General features: G+C 43.9%; 1 protein-coding gene and 1 long non-coding RNA gene across 3 annotated transcripts; one reads left to right on the top strand and one right to left on the bottom strand.

Annotated features, from left to right (window-relative positions):
* Nucleotides 1-4,210: 4,210 nt before the first annotated feature.
* On the bottom strand, nucleotides 4,211-5,903 carry LOC123093062 (uncharacterized). 2 transcript variants are annotated; one of them, XR_006445016.1, is made up of 4 exons: nucleotides 5,640-5,903; nucleotides 5,380-5,504; nucleotides 5,196-5,268; nucleotides 4,211-4,836 (listed from the first exon to the last, which is right to left on the bottom strand). It is a non-coding gene; the product is annotated as an uncharacterized lncRNA (long non-coding RNA). The 2 variants fall into 2 exon arrangements; XR_006445017.1 differs by having other exon boundaries at nucleotides 4,211-4,649.
* A 4,456-nt stretch (nucleotides 5,904-10,359) lies between these two features.
* Nucleotides 10,360-12,786, top strand: LOC123093054 (NAC domain-containing protein 35). Its single transcript, XM_044514939.1, has 3 exons — nucleotides 10,360-10,796; nucleotides 10,893-11,167; nucleotides 11,914-12,786. The coding sequence occupies exons 1-3, from the start codon at nucleotides 10,526-10,528 to the stop codon at nucleotides 12,529-12,531; spliced, it is 1,164 nt and encodes a 387-aa protein (XP_044370874.1). The 5' UTR covers nucleotides 10,360-10,525; the 3' UTR covers nucleotides 12,532-12,786.
* Nucleotides 12,787-17,484: the final 4,698 nt, after the last annotated feature.

Here is a 17,484-nt window from a genome sequence, read left to right as displayed (position 1 = left end):
TTTGATTTGCAGAATGCAATCCTTTGGAATTATTCCTATTGAACTTTTCTTGGTCTATTTCATAGAACATTTTCCATGAGGTATAGGGCCTCTTTGATTTGAAGGATTGTACGGACACATGAATAGGAAAAATCAGAGGAATGGAATGTCATGCCCATTCAAAACCTAGAGTTTGCTTGATTGCGTCACAGGGAAAATAAATGTTTTTTTTCGAGAGATTGGAGTGGATCATTGATTCCCTACGCGGGCTTCCTTTGGTTCATAGGATGGGAATATCGTAGGAATAGGAGAACCATAGGAAGTGAGGTGGCATGATCTCAATACCTATAGGAAAAGAGATGTCATTTGATGCATATGATAGGATTTTTTTTTATTGATTCTAGGGTAATGTTTTTTTTTTCTTTCAAATGTGAGAGATTGATTCCTATCCTACATAAGAATAGGAATCCATTCCAACAAACTAATGGGCTACAAAGGAATTTTTCCTTTGATGAGCATACTATCCTATAGAGTTCCTACAAAGTTCATGCCAACCAAAGGATGCCTAATGTAGTAAAAATGATTCCTTAAGAAAAACAAACTATAGATTCAATCCTACGACCTCCTCTGGTTTACAAAAAAAATCCTTCGGAGCCCTTTGGTTTGTAGAAATGCATTCCTATTTTTATGTAGGATAGGAACCAATCCTTCACATTTCAAAGGAAAAAAACACATTAGCATAGACCCAATGAAAAAGTTTGTATCCTATGAATCAAATAACATATCTTCCTCTATAGGAATTTGGATACATGGCATCTCACTTCCTATGATTTTTCTATTTCCATGACATTCCTATCCGATGAACAAAAGGGAGGCCTACGAATCAAACAACCAACATATGAAACTTCCTAATGATTACAGTTCTCCAAAAATCGTATGAAAATCCTTTGAAAGAATCATGTGATTTTCCTATGCCACCATTAAACACCCACTTGTGCCAATTCCTTTGTTTTCCAACTCCCAGGATTCCAGTGAGCGGGCATAACAATCCTCCAATTTTCCAGTTCCTTCATTTTTTCTATATTATAAACCAAAGGAGCCCTAAATCGTTGGCACAAGTCGATGTAATTTTGATACCACACTCTTACGTATGGACATCATATGGCTTAGGACGTCAACTTGGACATGAGAAAATTCTCAGGCAACTTGGATTTAACAAAAAACATTAGTAATACAAAATCCCGAGCCAATCCCGACTTAAATTTTTTACGTTTTAAGGGATGAATGGCCAGCCCAAAAGCTATTGTGATTGAAAAAAAATAGATGTCACATAACTAGATGCTTCTTGCTCCAAAGAAAGAAACAAAACCAGTTTTGTGTATTAAATATATGTGATTAAAAATACGTAGATGCAAAAAAACACATTTTTTTGTTAACCACAAAAAAATTCATATGCTAGGAAAAATGTTCATATTATTGTATATAAAAATTCCATGCTTTTAAAAATATTCATATACTTTTAGTAAACATTTGTGTCCCCCCCCCCCCCCACACACACACACACATAACCAAAACAAAGACGGAACAAAAATAGGAAAAGAAAAACAAACAAGAAAAATGATAAAAACCTAAAAAAAACCATACAGAAAAATAAAAAAGGGAAAAATCTGATCGAAAACACACACAGAAAAAAGAAGACCAATAAAACTGCAACGAGAAGCAGACTCTTTTTGACGGTTAGAAAACCTGACAGAAAGAGAAAAACCCAATATATATTTTTGAGGGATGAAAAAGAAAAACCCAATAAAAAAGAAAGGGAAGCCCGCCTCGAGCCTGGCCCATGTAGCCTCGCCCGCGGACCTTTGTCTGCTTGGGCCGTACCTAGCAAGCTTCTTATGTTTCATTCACTTGGAACCCAGGCCTGCCGAGGCGCCATGTAGCGAGCCCAAAGGGCCGACATCTTGGGCGTATGGCACCTCAACCGCCGCAACGGTATCCGGCGAGCATCTTTTCCCCCCAGTTCAGAGCTCTACGTAACTGTTCTGATCATGGCGGGGACGGCGACGCCGAGGTGGACCGATCGATCGACCACCGTGTTGGCATTAAAAAGGGGCATATCAAGCTGGACGGGGCGGACGAGCGGCCTCGCCGCTGCTTTTAAGTGCCGACTGTTCGAGGGATCAGCGTTGCATATTCACGATTAAGTACATACTCCTTCCGTCCGGAATTACTTGTCATCAAAATGGATGAAAATAGATGTATCTAGAACTAAAATACATCTAGATACATTCATTTCAATGACAAGTATTTCCGAACAAAGGGAGTACTACATACCCCGCCGCGTCGACCAGCTGCGTAATCCATCCGTCTCACCGCAGGAATTGAATGCTCCTCTGCCTTTTCTTCTCCATGGGAGAAACGCACGCCTATGTCGACGAGGAAGGTTGCAACGCCACACAGTCAAAGTTAAAATTTTGATCTTTCTGAACATATTGAGCAGGACTTACACGGGCTCCTCCCTCGTCCACGAGGGCGCCGCTGTCTTGCCGCCTCCCTTTGGATCTGGCCGTCCATCGCCCCGTCGACGCAGAAAATTTTGGCTGTGAGCAAACAGCCAACGCATTCGTGCGACTCGTAGCAAATCCAGAAAGATGGCCCTGTAATTTGTCACCATTGCTTCGTTAATTCGATCGCATCTCTGGACCACCCGCGACGGGTTTCCCACGCGCAATGCGACAAGTTCATCAGGGGCCATGAGCAGAAGTCAACCGACCTTCCAGCTAAAATTCGATGGAGACTCTAGCTAGCTGCGTACATGATGCACAGCCCATGCACGCACGGGCGCACGACTGCTCTTGGAGCGAAGCACCGGGTGCATGCATATGATGCGTTGACCCGCCTGCAGGAAAACGTACGGGGCAAACACCATCGCATATTCTCTGGGTTTTTTTTTTGAAACGCGGTCCCTTAGGACCCGATTCATTAAAAAAGATCGAAGAGAGGTGCCCAGTTAATTAACGGAAAATCGGACGAAAACCGTCAACATGCCCGCAAAAATAAGGCACACAGGGCGACCTGGCAACCCACACAAGAACGCACACACGCCGTCAAAGAAAAAACCACGAACAAGCGTCGAGGCCTGCGTCGGTCGATGCCAAACAGTCCACCGCACACGCCAACGACCAGGCAGCTCCGACTCTGTCGACGAGCATTGTAGGGGAAAGCGATGGGCCTGCGTCGAGCCGGCACCGGAGCCGACCACCCGTCTCGTGTCATCGTTGCCACGGAAGCACCTCCTCTGCAGCTCCAACTTCAGGAAGACAAATGAGGCCCGACAACCCCTCGAACAAGCCGGATGAGACCGACTACCAAAGCTCAGCAGCCGCCCAACTTCGCTTGAAGCCGTCATCGTTGCCACACTAGAAGTCGCGCAGCATCCACATTGCCGGACAGACAGCCGCCGACCGCAATGTCACGAGCGTCCAGCCCAAGGAAAGTGCAAACGGGATCCAATGCTCTTCAAGGTGACGCCCCAAAGGAGGAAGCGACGATGCCGACGCCGTCGCCCGACCCGACTGGGCGATCATTTACGTACTACTCCCTCCGTTCCTAAATACTCCCTCCGTTCCTAAATGTAAGTCTTTGTAGAGATTTCACTATAAACTACATACAGATGTATATATATGCATTTTAAATGTGGATTCATCCATTTTGCTCCGTATGTAGTCCATCTAGTAGAATCTCTACAAAGACTTACATTTAGGAACGGAGGGAGTATAAGCCTTTGTAGAGATTCCACTAGGTGGATTATATACGAAGCAAAATGAATGAATCTAAACTTAAAATGCGGTTTATAGTGAAATCTCTACAAAGACTTACATTTAGGAACGGAGGGAATACTAGACAAGTAGACGACACATGCATACTATCTCAACCCACCTCCGTAATGGTTACCAATAATTGTCCAAGAACCACAAGAGTGGCAGCACTAGCACGAGGTGAATAAGTCATTCGCGTAGTTCTAGGTTATCGATTTAAGGATTTAAATATGTGTTATATGTCATGAAAATTATATCACTAGATTTGTACACGGATGTAGTTTCTAAATATATATTTTTTGTCATATATAATATATATTTAGATAGTTAAATCGTCAACCTAGAACTACGCAAATGACTTATTCACCGAAACGGAGGAAGTAGTGCGCATGCGTTCGGTTATCCCTGCGAATAAATTGCGCCGATGGTTCTATGAAAAACCCTCCAACCAACATACTCCTACATTATTGACAGTTCTTTTACATAGTTATTACTAGTACCCATTTCAAACAAAGACTAGAACATGAAGGCACGCGTTGCCCGCGCTCGTCCATTTTAATAAAAAATAGGAGAAATATCTGCCATAAATTTAGATGGTACAAATATATCTAAGACGTACGAGTGTCCGAAACTGCAATGCCTCAAATACGAAGATGATTGTTTGTTATAGTACGTTTGGGGGCAGTAAATAAATGGAATATGAAGCATCTAAGCACGACTAACAGTTAGTATTCTTCTGAATAATTGTATGCCTTGTGAAGGATATATGGTTCCCAGAGTTCTCTGAAAAGCAACAACTTCCAAGCTGATGCCAGCATCAAGGAAGCTCTCCGATGCACAAACATCAAAATCCTGCAAAAATGTAACATCAGCGTATAAGCGTGCCTAACAAGAGATGAATATGTTACCAACAAGAGTTGAATACGGATAAAAGAAGATTGGCTCTCAAAGTTGAGCATAACGTTGTTGTCAACGACGACCTCATAAAATGGCTTTGCTACATATTAATGGCCTCTACAATGTGTTGTCCATGGCCTAGCTGTCAAGCATATCAAGAATTTCAGTTTACTAAAACATGCAATGCACCAGAACAAAAAATGCAGATGTAAGGTAAATCTTTAAAGTACATGAGCATTTGATCAAATAGTCTACAAAAAGTAGCACCACACTGAATTTATAATCACATAGAACTTGCTAAAGTATCAAAGGTTATTCAAGGTACAATTTAACAATGAAAATGGTGGACATAATCTGTTAGTAAATTCATCTATTACCAATAAAGCTAATGCATGTATACAACTATGCATAATAGCTTTAAGAAAAACTATGCATAATACATGAATTCCATTGTTGCAACTTGCAAGTCAAGGAATCTGTCATACAAAACAGTACACCAACCTAATGTTCCAATTACATCCTCCGGAGATGCCCGATCACGCATCAGTACAACAAATCAACAACGTCATCCTACCTGCAGATTATGAAGCTAGCTAAAATTATCTATAAATCAACCATAGAATCAGATGTTGCAGATCGAATCTAATTTCTATGGCCTGTTGGCAGGGAGACGTTGTTCGCGTACCCTGTTGGTCAGACACAAAAGAAAAGGGGACGCTGATCCTGCGGAGTAAAAGGAGGATGAGGTGCTCGTCGCGATCGGCTTTGTCGAATCTCCTTCGCCGTCAGTCCCGTTACCACAGCCACCAGCTGCAAGTGCATGGAGGCGGACGTAAGAGAAACACAATCAGCGATGGAAGCCAGCAGCGCGTGCGACTGCCGCAGTCGCCAAGGCAGAACGCTGCAGGAGACGACATTAAAAAATAAAGTAAAGAAGAGACCCACCATGGGGGCCTGCAGAGGAAGAGTAGATGGGTATCGGAGGGCGCGGAAGCTCGCCGCCGGGATTGAGGACGGTGGCGGCGCAGCCTCGACCAACAGAGAGGAGCTCAGGGATAGGGATAGGGCCGGCGCTCGGGGATAGACGAAGAGACCTGGGCGACCTGCAAGTTCACGTATGAATGATATGCTTTGCAAATTGGGCTGGACATCTTACAGCCCGATTATCGACGATAACCACAGCTAATTCTGTGGAGCAGCGGCCCGCAAAATGGTTCTCCGTACGTGCGTAACAAGTTGACGACCGAGCAAATCCAACGCATTTGTAGGCATGATCTGACGGCTGAGAGATCAAAATCACTGTGGAGGCTCGTAGGTAGCTCTGTCTTACTGTTTTGTAATTACTAGTACCCATGGAAAAAATTACCATCGACGTCGAGAAAATTGAGCGGCCGGGCACGGGGTTTTCTTCGGCGTGCCGACCCTCGTACCGATCGATTCCACACTGATCACCCTGGACCGTACGTGACATGCTCACAGCCTGGATCGATCACATGGCGACCTACTCCACTCCAACCATGAACCTAACCTCTCTGGTGCCGTACCTAAGTACGTATACTATTGTCAGAGTGTCAGTGGATTCTTTACTTGGTTTGTCCATACATTCTTTACTTGCTTGGTCGTGCATCTATGCATAGTTAGTCAAGCAGCTCTATAGTGTAGCCACTCGAGAGATGAGAGTGGGACATTCTTTTCTTGTCCGCTCACTAGTTACTCCGAGCTGTGCATGGCTAGCAGCATTGCCCGCTTTCACGTGGAAATGGACCTAGCTAAGCATGCATGGAAACGGTCCCCGGTTGGTCATATATACATACATACAAGCAGAGTACCAGACGTTGTCAGAGACTCGACGACAGTCGTATTTGTTCCTATATCGTACCTACGTGCTGTACGTGATGGGCTTTCGATTTGTAGAAGGAAAGTCCCATCATTTTCGCATCAATACTGCATATATTGGCGGCATGCATGTTACTTGCTCGGTTGACTTGTATTCGGTCGCCAAGTTACCTACCCATTCTGTGACTAATTTGGTCCACATATTTGCGAGCCCACCAACATCTATGATGTTCCATGTTCCATCCATCTTACCAGCAATGCAAGTAGCTTCATGCTAATCTTATTTTGTCTAACTAATTTTAATTTTTTAGTCACTTGTTTAACCAGTATTCTCTACTTATGTGCTTAGTTTTCATGGTAGATAACAAATAAGTTCAGCAGTAACATAGTTTCAAAACTCCAAACTGACCAAAAACTAATTAAATATACAATCCCTGTGATATATACTTCCAATCAGTGCCCGGGGCTGCCCCTTTTCGAAAGAAAAAAAAATACTTCCAATTACTACGTACTGCCCCCCCTGTTCAATGTGCATATGAGTACAAGAGCAAGGTAGCTATTATAAATCTTTGACGCATGTGTGAGTTACTCAAGGTCACGGACTTCACTTGACTTGCTACTGTCCATATTGTACGTGCTGACATGCTTGTATGCACATGATCAAAGCAACCCTAGGCCCTAGCTACCAGCTACTCTTGAGAATTCCTCTCTGAATTTATGCTTTTCTTTTGCGTTCTCTGCGATCGGGGCTAATGAAGGAGTATATTAGAACACGATACTGTTCACTGTGATGATCAATGATGGAGATCGATGTGACACTAACCCTACCTATTGCTACTACCTAGGCGCCTCGATCAAATCGTGTCATATGACTGGACACGAGGAACTGTTTATCTCAATCAAGATTTTCAAGAGTGAATTAATTAACAAAATTAAAAGATCATGTATGATTTAAAATTCTGTCACCAACGCCACTAGTACAAATATTAGCTTAATTTCAAGTCGGTAGGTAGAGTCGATTTTCACCAAAAACAAATTCAACGGACACCACTAAGCTAACTCCCTCGTTAGAAAAAACAACAAATTCTGGAAAATTGTTAACTTTTTGCGAGAGATATTGTTAGTCTAATTGATAGTCAAAATAAGTCTCAAAATATGCACAAGCCTTTTTAACACGAAAGGAGGTAATGGTTCAGATTCGATATTGCCTTAGAATAAAAAGAGAAAGAAAATCCTAAAGTACAATAAATATGATCCCTGGTCGATGAGCCATAAGGTCTTGGGCCGCATGTCAAGCTACTTTACTGATTCACAACGCAACTTTGTCTACTATGGCATTTCTTCTATCATGGGCATGTTGATGTCTCCTCCGTTCACCAAAGCTCCGCCTGCGACAGTGTACGGCGGATACTGTTGGCGGTTCTGCCTTTTGCCCCTGAAAGGGCTTCATTGCTATTCTTGTGGGGTCTTTCTGCAAAGTGTTGTATTATGGTACCTCTGGATTTTGGCTACGTGCGGTTTTTGTAACTCTGTTCATGAATGAATGCACATGGTTTACATAAAAAAATGTACCATTAAATCAGAAAAAAAATCTTTTTTGCCGGAAGACTTTCACCCTATTCATCTTCAGTCATGGCAGTACAAACGAACACTAGGAATAATAAATATTACATCCAAATCTATAGACCACCTAGCGAAGACTACAAGGACTGAAGCGAGCTAAAGGGCTCCATAGTCATCGCCCTCATCGGAGCCGGGCAAAACTTGTTGTAGTAGACAACCCAGAAGTCGTCGTGATAAGACCCCATATGACCAGCGCACTAGAGCAACAACCGTCACTGATGAAGAGTAGCGTAGATCGGAATGATCGAACCTAAAGACACACGAACGTAGACGAACGATGAACAGATCTGAGCAAATCCACCAAAGATAGATCTACCAAAGACACATCTCTACACGTCTGCCGGCGATGCTAGATGCATCTTCGGGACGAGGACTAGGCAAGGAGAACCTTATTTCATCTTCAAATAGCCGTCGCCGTCTCGTCTTTCAGTGCAGGACATAAATCCTACTTTTTCTTGAAGAAACGTGTAAAAACGAAGCCCTCCCGCCGGCAAGTGTCGGGATCTACCATGCCCGCATGTCCCTCGAAAATCTTTTTTTACGGAAGAAAACATTTTTAACACAATACAATCAGAAAATGAAAATCTTAAAACTACAGGAATAGTTTTTTTTTAGGTTGTTACGTAGGTGTAACATTTTTGGTAGTTGGAATGGAGTTTGACCTTGGCGCTAGACCTGGATCCGCGCGACACCCTCGCACAGGGAGGTCGATCGACGCCGGGACGGCCCGTGCATGGTGCATCGCTCCTCCCTGCATGATCAACGCAGTGCAAAAGGCAAACAAACGGAATAGAAAAGGCAGAGGAGACCTCTACTAGCTAGCTAGCTCATGATACGAAGAATTTATTTCACATCCATCGACCACCAATCGCACCGCTAAAGCATAAACCCTGGCCGCGCTCGTACCCCATGCATGCATGGACCACCCAGCTGCTGCAGTGCCCACACACGAGCTGCCTCTCCACGCCTGCATGCATGCTTGCGTGTGGAGGAATCACAGTGCGTTGGAATATAATGTCACCGCTAGCTAGAGAGAGCAAAGTCACAGTGCTGCCTTAATTTCTCAGAACCACAAAAAAACATAATTTCAGGGATTAATCCCCTCAAACTTCATGGCAAAAAGACATTTTCTTAATTTGCAATACGAAAGGAAAACATTTCCCTTTTTCTTGACGAAAAAGCGAAAGATACGTTGCGAAAAAGACCGGATCAAGAAACCCAGGGCGACGAGCCGGCCAGGATGCACAATCCACAAACGAGAGATGCAAGCACCCATCTCAGTCACAGGAGCGGTAGCCGCCCAAAGTTGTTCTCATCCTGGCTGGTCATTTTCGCCTCTTTAACTCCCTTTGTTGGTGACCACTTCTTCCCAAAAGGTCACTGGTGCCGTTTCTCGATCGAGTGCTCATCCACTGCTTCCCCGGCCGGCCTGCCCAAGTGTCCATCCACCAAAATCATGCAGCACAGTCTGGTTTTATCCCAACCCGGCCGGCCTATCATATATGAATTTTGTTTTGCAAAATTCATCCAAAAATCCTTCACCTCAAAGGTCCTAGCTAGTTAAGTGGATTAATAAATACGGAGTACTACGTAACATAACAGGTGGTAGGAAGCAAGTTGTTTTCTTCAAGTTCAACCGTGATGCGTGACGGCTCTAGCAACTATTAGTAGTTTATAATCATCAAATGTATTGTCTTGGATCTTGCAAGGAATTCCAGCTCAAGACCAACAAGTCTGTCGACCTAGCTAAAGCAACAAAGGCACACATCACGTCAGTAGGAACACTACGTGTACCTTGTCCCTTGTATTCTCCTTTTATTTTATTTTCTACCATGCACCTTCGGTAATTCAATTACCACGTGGGTACTATTTTTACAAGCTATAAAGTAGAACTTTCCACATTCCTTCTAACAGTTACAGTTAATTTGTTTTAGATCATATACTGCAGTATGCCATGATATTCCATGTACAAATATACCGGCATGATTTAAGCAATTATACATTTTTTTAGGGAATCATATATCACCAAAAGGTTTCATCATATCAAATCAATACATGTACATAGCTGTACTACCACTGCACTATAGCTAGTGGGCAGCTACTGGCCATTTAATTATTACCAAGTAATCATCGATACTCCGGTTCAATCAAAACTAACCAGGATCATTAAGCAAAGCCTCCACTCCAGTATATATCGATGGTGCAAACTCCACTCTTATCCTCTCTCCCTCCCACCTACTTGCGCACCCCCAAATTGCTTGCCTTTCCTCAGCCATCTGGTTGCCCTAGCTAGCTGGCTCACCCGCCTGCTGCTGCCGTGCGCACACGCGCGCTATGCGGGCAATAGGTTCGGCGAGGGAGAGCCGGCAGCCATGAGCAGAGACATCGACGAAGGAAGCGTTTCGGCGGCGACAGCAGGAGGAGGAGGAGGGGAAGTGGGTGGCGAGCCGGTGGCCGGCGTCAGCGACGAGGCGGCAGTCGACTCGCACGAGAACGACCTGGTGATGCCGGGGTTCCGGTTCCACCCGACGGAGGAGGAGCTGATCGAGTTCTACCTCCGGCGCAAGGTGGAGGGCCGACGCTTCAACGTCGAGCTCATCACCTTCCTCGACCTCTACCGCTTCGACCCATGGGAGCTCCCCGGTACACTACATACACATATACCGATAAACGCACCGCTTATTAGCTCAAATTAATCTTGGCAGATTGGGGCCTTGATTGATTTCTTGGTGTTGGCAGCAATGGCGGTGATTGGGGAGAAGGAGTGGTTCTTCTACGTGCCTCGGGACCGCAAGTACCGGAACGGCGACCGACCGAACCGGGTGACGGCGTCGGGGTACTGGAAGGCGACGGGGGCCGACAGGATGATCCGCGGCGAGAACAGCCGGCCCATCGGCCTCAAGAAGACGCTCGTCTTCTACTCCGGCAAGGCCCCCAAGGGCGTCCGCAGCAGCTGGATCATGAACGAGTACCGCCTCCCGCCGCCCACCACCGACGCGGATCTCTTCTACAAGGTAATTGCTCCGATCGAGCGAGCGAAATTCGACTAGGGTTTTGGAATTTGGAGGCCGGACTTAAGACCCGGAAATTCCTCATCTCTTGATTGGTTTTTGTTTTGCAAATTCATGGGAAGCTAGCTATATATCAGCCGTTGTTCATGCTGTTAATCATTGGTTTGATCTGCTTTTTGTTCACTGCTAGCTTTTTTGTTGGCTGGCATGATTTACATGAACATGTGACATGCCTTTCCTCTCTTTCTTTTCAGATCTAAGAGCTTAGGGTTCGCTTTTTGCTCGTTCTTTTTGGCATACATATGGACATGTACAAACGCTACCATGTTGAATCAGAATTCCTCTTATAGCCAGCTAGATACCACTTGCATGTCCTCCAGATTCTTCAAATTAACTATTTGCATGTCCAAGCTAAACAGTCAATTCAGCTCCCTTTGCTCAAATATTCAGATCCGAACTTAATTGAAGCATTTAATTCCATGTTACAGGTAGCGCTCACTTCATATGAAAAGCATGCACCCTGTTCCTCAGTCCTCACTCAATTTACTGCATCCTATGTCACCTAGCTAGTATCACGTACGTACTCGTGTAAGATCTTTGGTATAGTATAATTTCTTTGCTTTTGACATGTCGCAGTAAATTTTGAATTCCTTAATTTGATCGTGCTTGGTTTTTCGACAAAGGGTGGATTTGATCGTGCTTGCTTATGTAGTTTATCCGAAGTTTCACAAAATGTCTCATGCATGCAGTCCGAGATCTCGCTCTGCCGCGTGTACAAGCGCTCCGGCATCGACGACGGCCACGGGCGGCCCTCCTCCAGCAACGTCCAAGCGTCCTCGGCGAGGCCGGGCACCTCACGCACCATTATTCCGCCGGCTGGCCAGCAGGTGTCATCACCGTCGTCCACGCCAATGTCACCGACGCAGCAGCCCAGCTTCCACGGCATACTCGGCCAGGGCGAGTGCTCGCCGGCGCCGCTGCCAGCCATCATGGACCAGGCCACCGCGCAGCTGCATCAGCCTCCGCCTCCTCCTCCTCCGAGGCCGAGCGCCTTTGCGTCGGCAATGAGCTCAACGATGCCCGTTGCGCCGGCCGCGAGGGGCTGCACGTACTCGCTCATGGCCCTGGCAGACGCACCCATGATGGGCAGCAGTTCCACGCCGGGGGACGAGCTGAGCCGGCTGGTGGGCCATAGCCAGGCCTACCCTAACCACCCGGCCGTCGGCAGGCACTTCCTCCCCTCGCCGTCGTCGTCGCAAATTCCGCCCCTCGGAGAGATGCCGGTGCCGCCGGCTGACAAGCTTTGGGATTGGATCCACCCTGACACCACAGGAAGCAAGGACTACGGCAGTTCTAGTTTTAAATGACTCCAAAACCAAGTAAATGCAGGCTTGTTGAGAGGAGGTTGCATTGCATATGCCAGTGGGCAGTGGCACTGGGCATAATTCGTAGGTTTTCACTGCCACGGTTAACTCAGAAAACCATCAACCTAGACTTTACATTATAGCCTTTCACCACTCCACAGCAAGTGGTATATATGATTCAGAACTAAATTAAGATATATATATAGCACTGATGTTGTAAGCACAAGTTGGTGTTCAGTCAGTCTAAATGTTCAGCTTCATGTCTTAGTTAACTCCACAGCAAATGAGGCTAGTTTATTTCGGTGAATGGTGATCACCCAAAGTCTAAGGGCATCTACAATGCAAGAGCGCTTATTTGGACGCTTAGGCAATAAAAATCTTTACCTAATAATAAAGCAAATTGGGTTTCTGTCGTCCGTCATAATAATTATCCTTCAAATTGGTAAAAATTACCCACCAATGCCACCCGTAAGTGGGAAAACGATTCAGTTTTTCGGACAAAAATCGCCGCCGCCTTGGTTATTTTATAGGGCCGCGACAGTTATAACTCACGGAACTACGGGTGGCCGAGTGGTCGTGAGATCGCTCCTCCAGCGATGAGACCGGGGAAAGATCCCCATCTTCCACATCTTTTTTATCTTTCTTTTCTCACGCATTTTTTTCATTTTACTTTTTTGTCTTTTCTTTTCTCATTCTGTTTTCTTTCTTCTTTCTTCTTTAAATTAATTCGGGATTTTAATATTCCAAAGTTGTGACTTTAAAAAAATCTTTGAGAAATCATAAAAAATACAGATTCAAAAAATGTTGGTGGTTTTGCAAAAATGTTCGCAAAATTATAAAAAAATCACAATTTGAAAAAAATGGTTGGAAAATAAAATCATGTTCATCATTTTGAAAAAAATTGACTGTGTATTGAAAACATATTCGGGAATCTGAAAAAAATTCCATGACATTTTAGAAAATGTTCACAAAAAAATTGTTTTTTTAAATTTTCTCCAATTTTTTAAAAAAGTTCATCGACTCAAAAAATGTTTATTGAGTCAAAAAAATTTAATGAATTCGAAACTGGTTCATGCATTTAGTTTTTTGTAAACAAATCTAATGTTCATGATTCTTTTGAGAAAATAAAAAAATTTAAAAGAAAATGTTTGTCGATTCCGAAAACTGTTCACTGATTCAAAAGTATTTTGTGTCTACGATTTAATTAGTTTTTCCAAAGTCTTTATATGTCTTGGCGTTGGGAGTAGTTCATGGTCAACGAGATTTGATTTTAAAATTTTAAACATTCCCTTGCGCAACATAATGACAAGTGTGGCATGCACTGACAAACTCATAGCCTTGCGATTTACCACGTCGAATGCATTGTGATCACGTGGACATCGCGACCATCATCGGCTAGGGTGAGAAAAAAATGGCAACATGGTGAGCCACTGGGTTAAAATAGAGTATGCTCATATATCAGGATACTGAGTCATACTTTTGGTTAGCCACAATTTTTTGTCTTCCGTTGCAACGCACAGGCATATTTGCTAGTAATTAATTAAAAAAGTGGCGTCGATGTAAGAGTCCGTCACCTCAACGCATGGGCGCCTGGTTGAGCGCTAATGCTATTATTTTTCTCGTAGAAAAGAAGGGCAGCACTCGTTAAGGAAAGAAAAAAAAGAAGAAAGCGCCCGGCGACAGACCTGGCATCCACGCCAGGAATAATCCTTTGATCGACCGGGATTAGACCATAACTACCCGGAATTGAATCCTAGCGCCTGGCCTAAGCACCGGCGTTGTACATGCACTAAGCCTCCGGCAGGCAGTTGTTTCTAGTAGCAGTTAATCTGCATGGCACATGAAATAATGTGTGCATGATTGGAGGGAGACCGTTGCAGCAGGGGTTGTTTCTTTCTGCATGAGTGGGGGGAAGACTTGCAGGCGCGGTAGGTGTCAGATAAGGCGAGGATTAACTGGCGTGTGCATGGAATAATCCATGTGATTATTGCTCTTGCTCTTTTGCCTAGTGTTTTGCTCATTGCTGTGAGCCACTGGCTGCAAAAGGTAAGGATACGTATGCCGCATGCATGGTTTAGAGTTCGTCTGTGCTGAAGTGCATGTGCCGGCTGTCCGGCCAGGCAAGAATGACTGGGCGAGATGCCTGTCGATTTGTATGTATCTGCTATTTGATTGATGGAGAAGACAATCTACTGGCAAATGGTGTAAAGACTAGTTCGTAAATTTGTTGTTATACATGCATGCTGGAAGCAATAGCTAGGTTTTGGCCGGTTTCGCTCTCTGCACTCTAGGATGTTTGTTACATCAATTTAGGTTGCATATATGATGATGGCAGCCGACTCTGCTATTCATTAATTGTAATACCCAACTACAATTCTCCAATTTGCCTTGTTGCATATTTAGAGATATAAAATCTACAGAAAACAATTCAGTACACTTATACACATATGCATGTAAAGTATGAAGTAAAGTTTTAAAGCATATATATACTTTCGCCTGTACAAGTCATTGTGGACTTTGACATGATAGTCTTCTAAATGGTACTTTGACCATCGATTTTTCTTTTGTGCAAACAGCCTTCCATAAAAATACAAGTAAATTCTAGTTTTTACTCCATTTTTTGACATTCTTAAAGGGATTACTCCCATTTAAGGGATTTCATCTATTTTACCCCATTTAACGAAACTTATGCCACATTTATGCAATTTTGTTGTTGCTGAACATGTTATGTCAAGTCGGTCCCACCTGTTAAGGTCACACGCTCACCTGCCCGCTCAGTTCATCCTTCTGTTAAGCTCCACGCCCGTCAGGTCACACGTTACGCGCAAAAAAAAGACGCGTCTCTCCCATGGTACAAGGCCAAACCACGTGCTTGCAGCTTCAACACGTCGCTGCCAACCGCAAGCACGCGGTTCGACCATTTTTGTATCCTCCATGTTACATGCCTCTCCCTTGACGTGCGCGAGAGTGAGGGGAGGTACAAAAATGGTGTGCCTCGAGTTGGGTCGCGGTGTGACTTAGCCAACTGGATGACGTGGAGTGAGAGGGCGAGCGCATGAAGAAACCAGTTGCAGAGGAAAAACCCTTCTATGTGGCATGCCATGTATATACTCTAAAAGATTGGACCATCTTGGCAGAACGTGCTCAGAATAAATAAATAAATAAATAAAAGGTAAAGTGTGGCATAATTTTAGTTAAATGGCGTAAAACGGATGAAAATCCCTTAAATGGGACAATTCCTATAAGAAATACATCAAAAGGAGGTATAACAAGAATACTCCAAAACTAATTATGCAGTGTAAAAGCACATGTGATTAATTTTAGTAGTACCAGTTTGATAGTTTCGGTGTTTCTAATTTGTTTTTAAGTCAAAATTTGTGCTTTTGTTCTTAAAAGTGTGGACTGAATTAGGATTTGGGCGTTAAGAAATATTTCTACATACTACTCTCTCTGTTTCATTTTGCTTCACATATAAGATTTATTTGATGTCAAACTACCAAAAATTTGACTAGATTTAAAAATATCAATAATACTAAAGTTATATAGTATGAAAATTAATTTCATGATGTACCTAATGATATTGATTTTATATTGCGAATATTGATATTTTCCTATAAAGTTGATCAAACTTTATAAAGTTTGACTTCATTCAATTTTATATGTAAATTTAAAAGAAAACGGAGGGGCGAACCAACTTGTGATTGGATAGTTAGGAGGACCGTGGTTTCCCTTCCCACTAGAGTTCAAGTCTCAGACTTGACAATGATGCTTGCATTTTCTGGATTTATTCCAGGCCTTGAGAGGATACGTTCATGTCGACTACGTAGGCGTCTGTGGCGATTTCGTCAATCTCAAGATGATGTGCCGGCCCAGTCTCTCGGAGGAGCTCATAGGGTAGGATATGCGTCCGTGCGTTCATATGAATGAGTGTATATGTGTATGTATGAGCGTCTGCGTCTATATTATGTTAAAAAAACGGAGGGAGTACTTAACCAATATGCATTAGAAGTTTACAACATTAGGAGCATGATAGGACAACCAGGGACGTGAGTACTCCCTCCGTCCGGAAATACTTGTCATCAAAATGGATAAAAGAGGATGTATCTAGACATATTTTGGTTATAGATACATCTCTTTTTATCCATTTTGATGACAAGTATTTTCGGACGGAGGGAGTACATGATATGTACTCGTTTCTATATGTGTAGGAGAAGCAAATCTCGATGGGAAAAGAACCCTGTATATCGGGTTGGAGGTGTATATAATCACGCGCCTTGATTAAAGATTCAGAAAAGCTGTAGTCACACAAGACAGAAGTTTCAGAGAAAGGCATATATTGCTTCGAACAATCATGAGCTAGCAATTAAGCTGGTCCAGCTTCGAGCCTGTCTATGGCACACATTTTGCCAGATGTTAGTGTGTCTATGATGACGAGCACCACGCCGCATTTGCATTTCCTTTAGGCCGGCCCACTGCGTGCATGATCACACGCTCCTTCACTTATATACACACATGCATATACCCCATCGCAAAGATGATAGCCGCAATCAGATGCGCAACATCAGCAAATTAACTCGCGACTTTGGAGGGGGGTCAGGCATATGTTCATATATGCCGGAAACAGCTGGAGTTGGACGACAAGGGCAGAATTGTTCACAGAAAAAAAAGAGTAAAAATTGTGGGGAGATGAACCGCTGGTGGTTAGACTATAGCATGCGGGTCCATGGGGTTAGTCGACTATCCGAACTGAAGTCCGTGACTTGGATGGTGCCAGAATGATTTCCCCTGTGCTGTTTCTGGTTTCTGATGGGTGACCATCGGCAGGGAAGTGCCAGCGGCCAGAAAGACATGATTTGCGAGTTGCGGCATGCGAGAGCTTCTGTTTGTAGAAAGAAACAAAGCTGATTCTTCGTTTCATCAATTAATGTCAAGTCCTTTCAGGGAGAAGCACGCCTG

The sequence above is a fragment of the Triticum aestivum genome, chromosome 1B (genome assembly GCF_018294505.1).
Source record: "Triticum aestivum cultivar Chinese Spring chromosome 1B, IWGSC CS RefSeq v2.1, whole genome shotgun sequence".
In the NCBI taxonomy this organism is placed as follows: Eukaryota; Viridiplantae; Streptophyta; class Magnoliopsida; order Poales; family Poaceae; genus Triticum; species Triticum aestivum.
The sequence above is the reverse complement of the archived record's forward strand: the minus strand, read 5'-3'. Positions and strand labels throughout refer to the sequence as shown.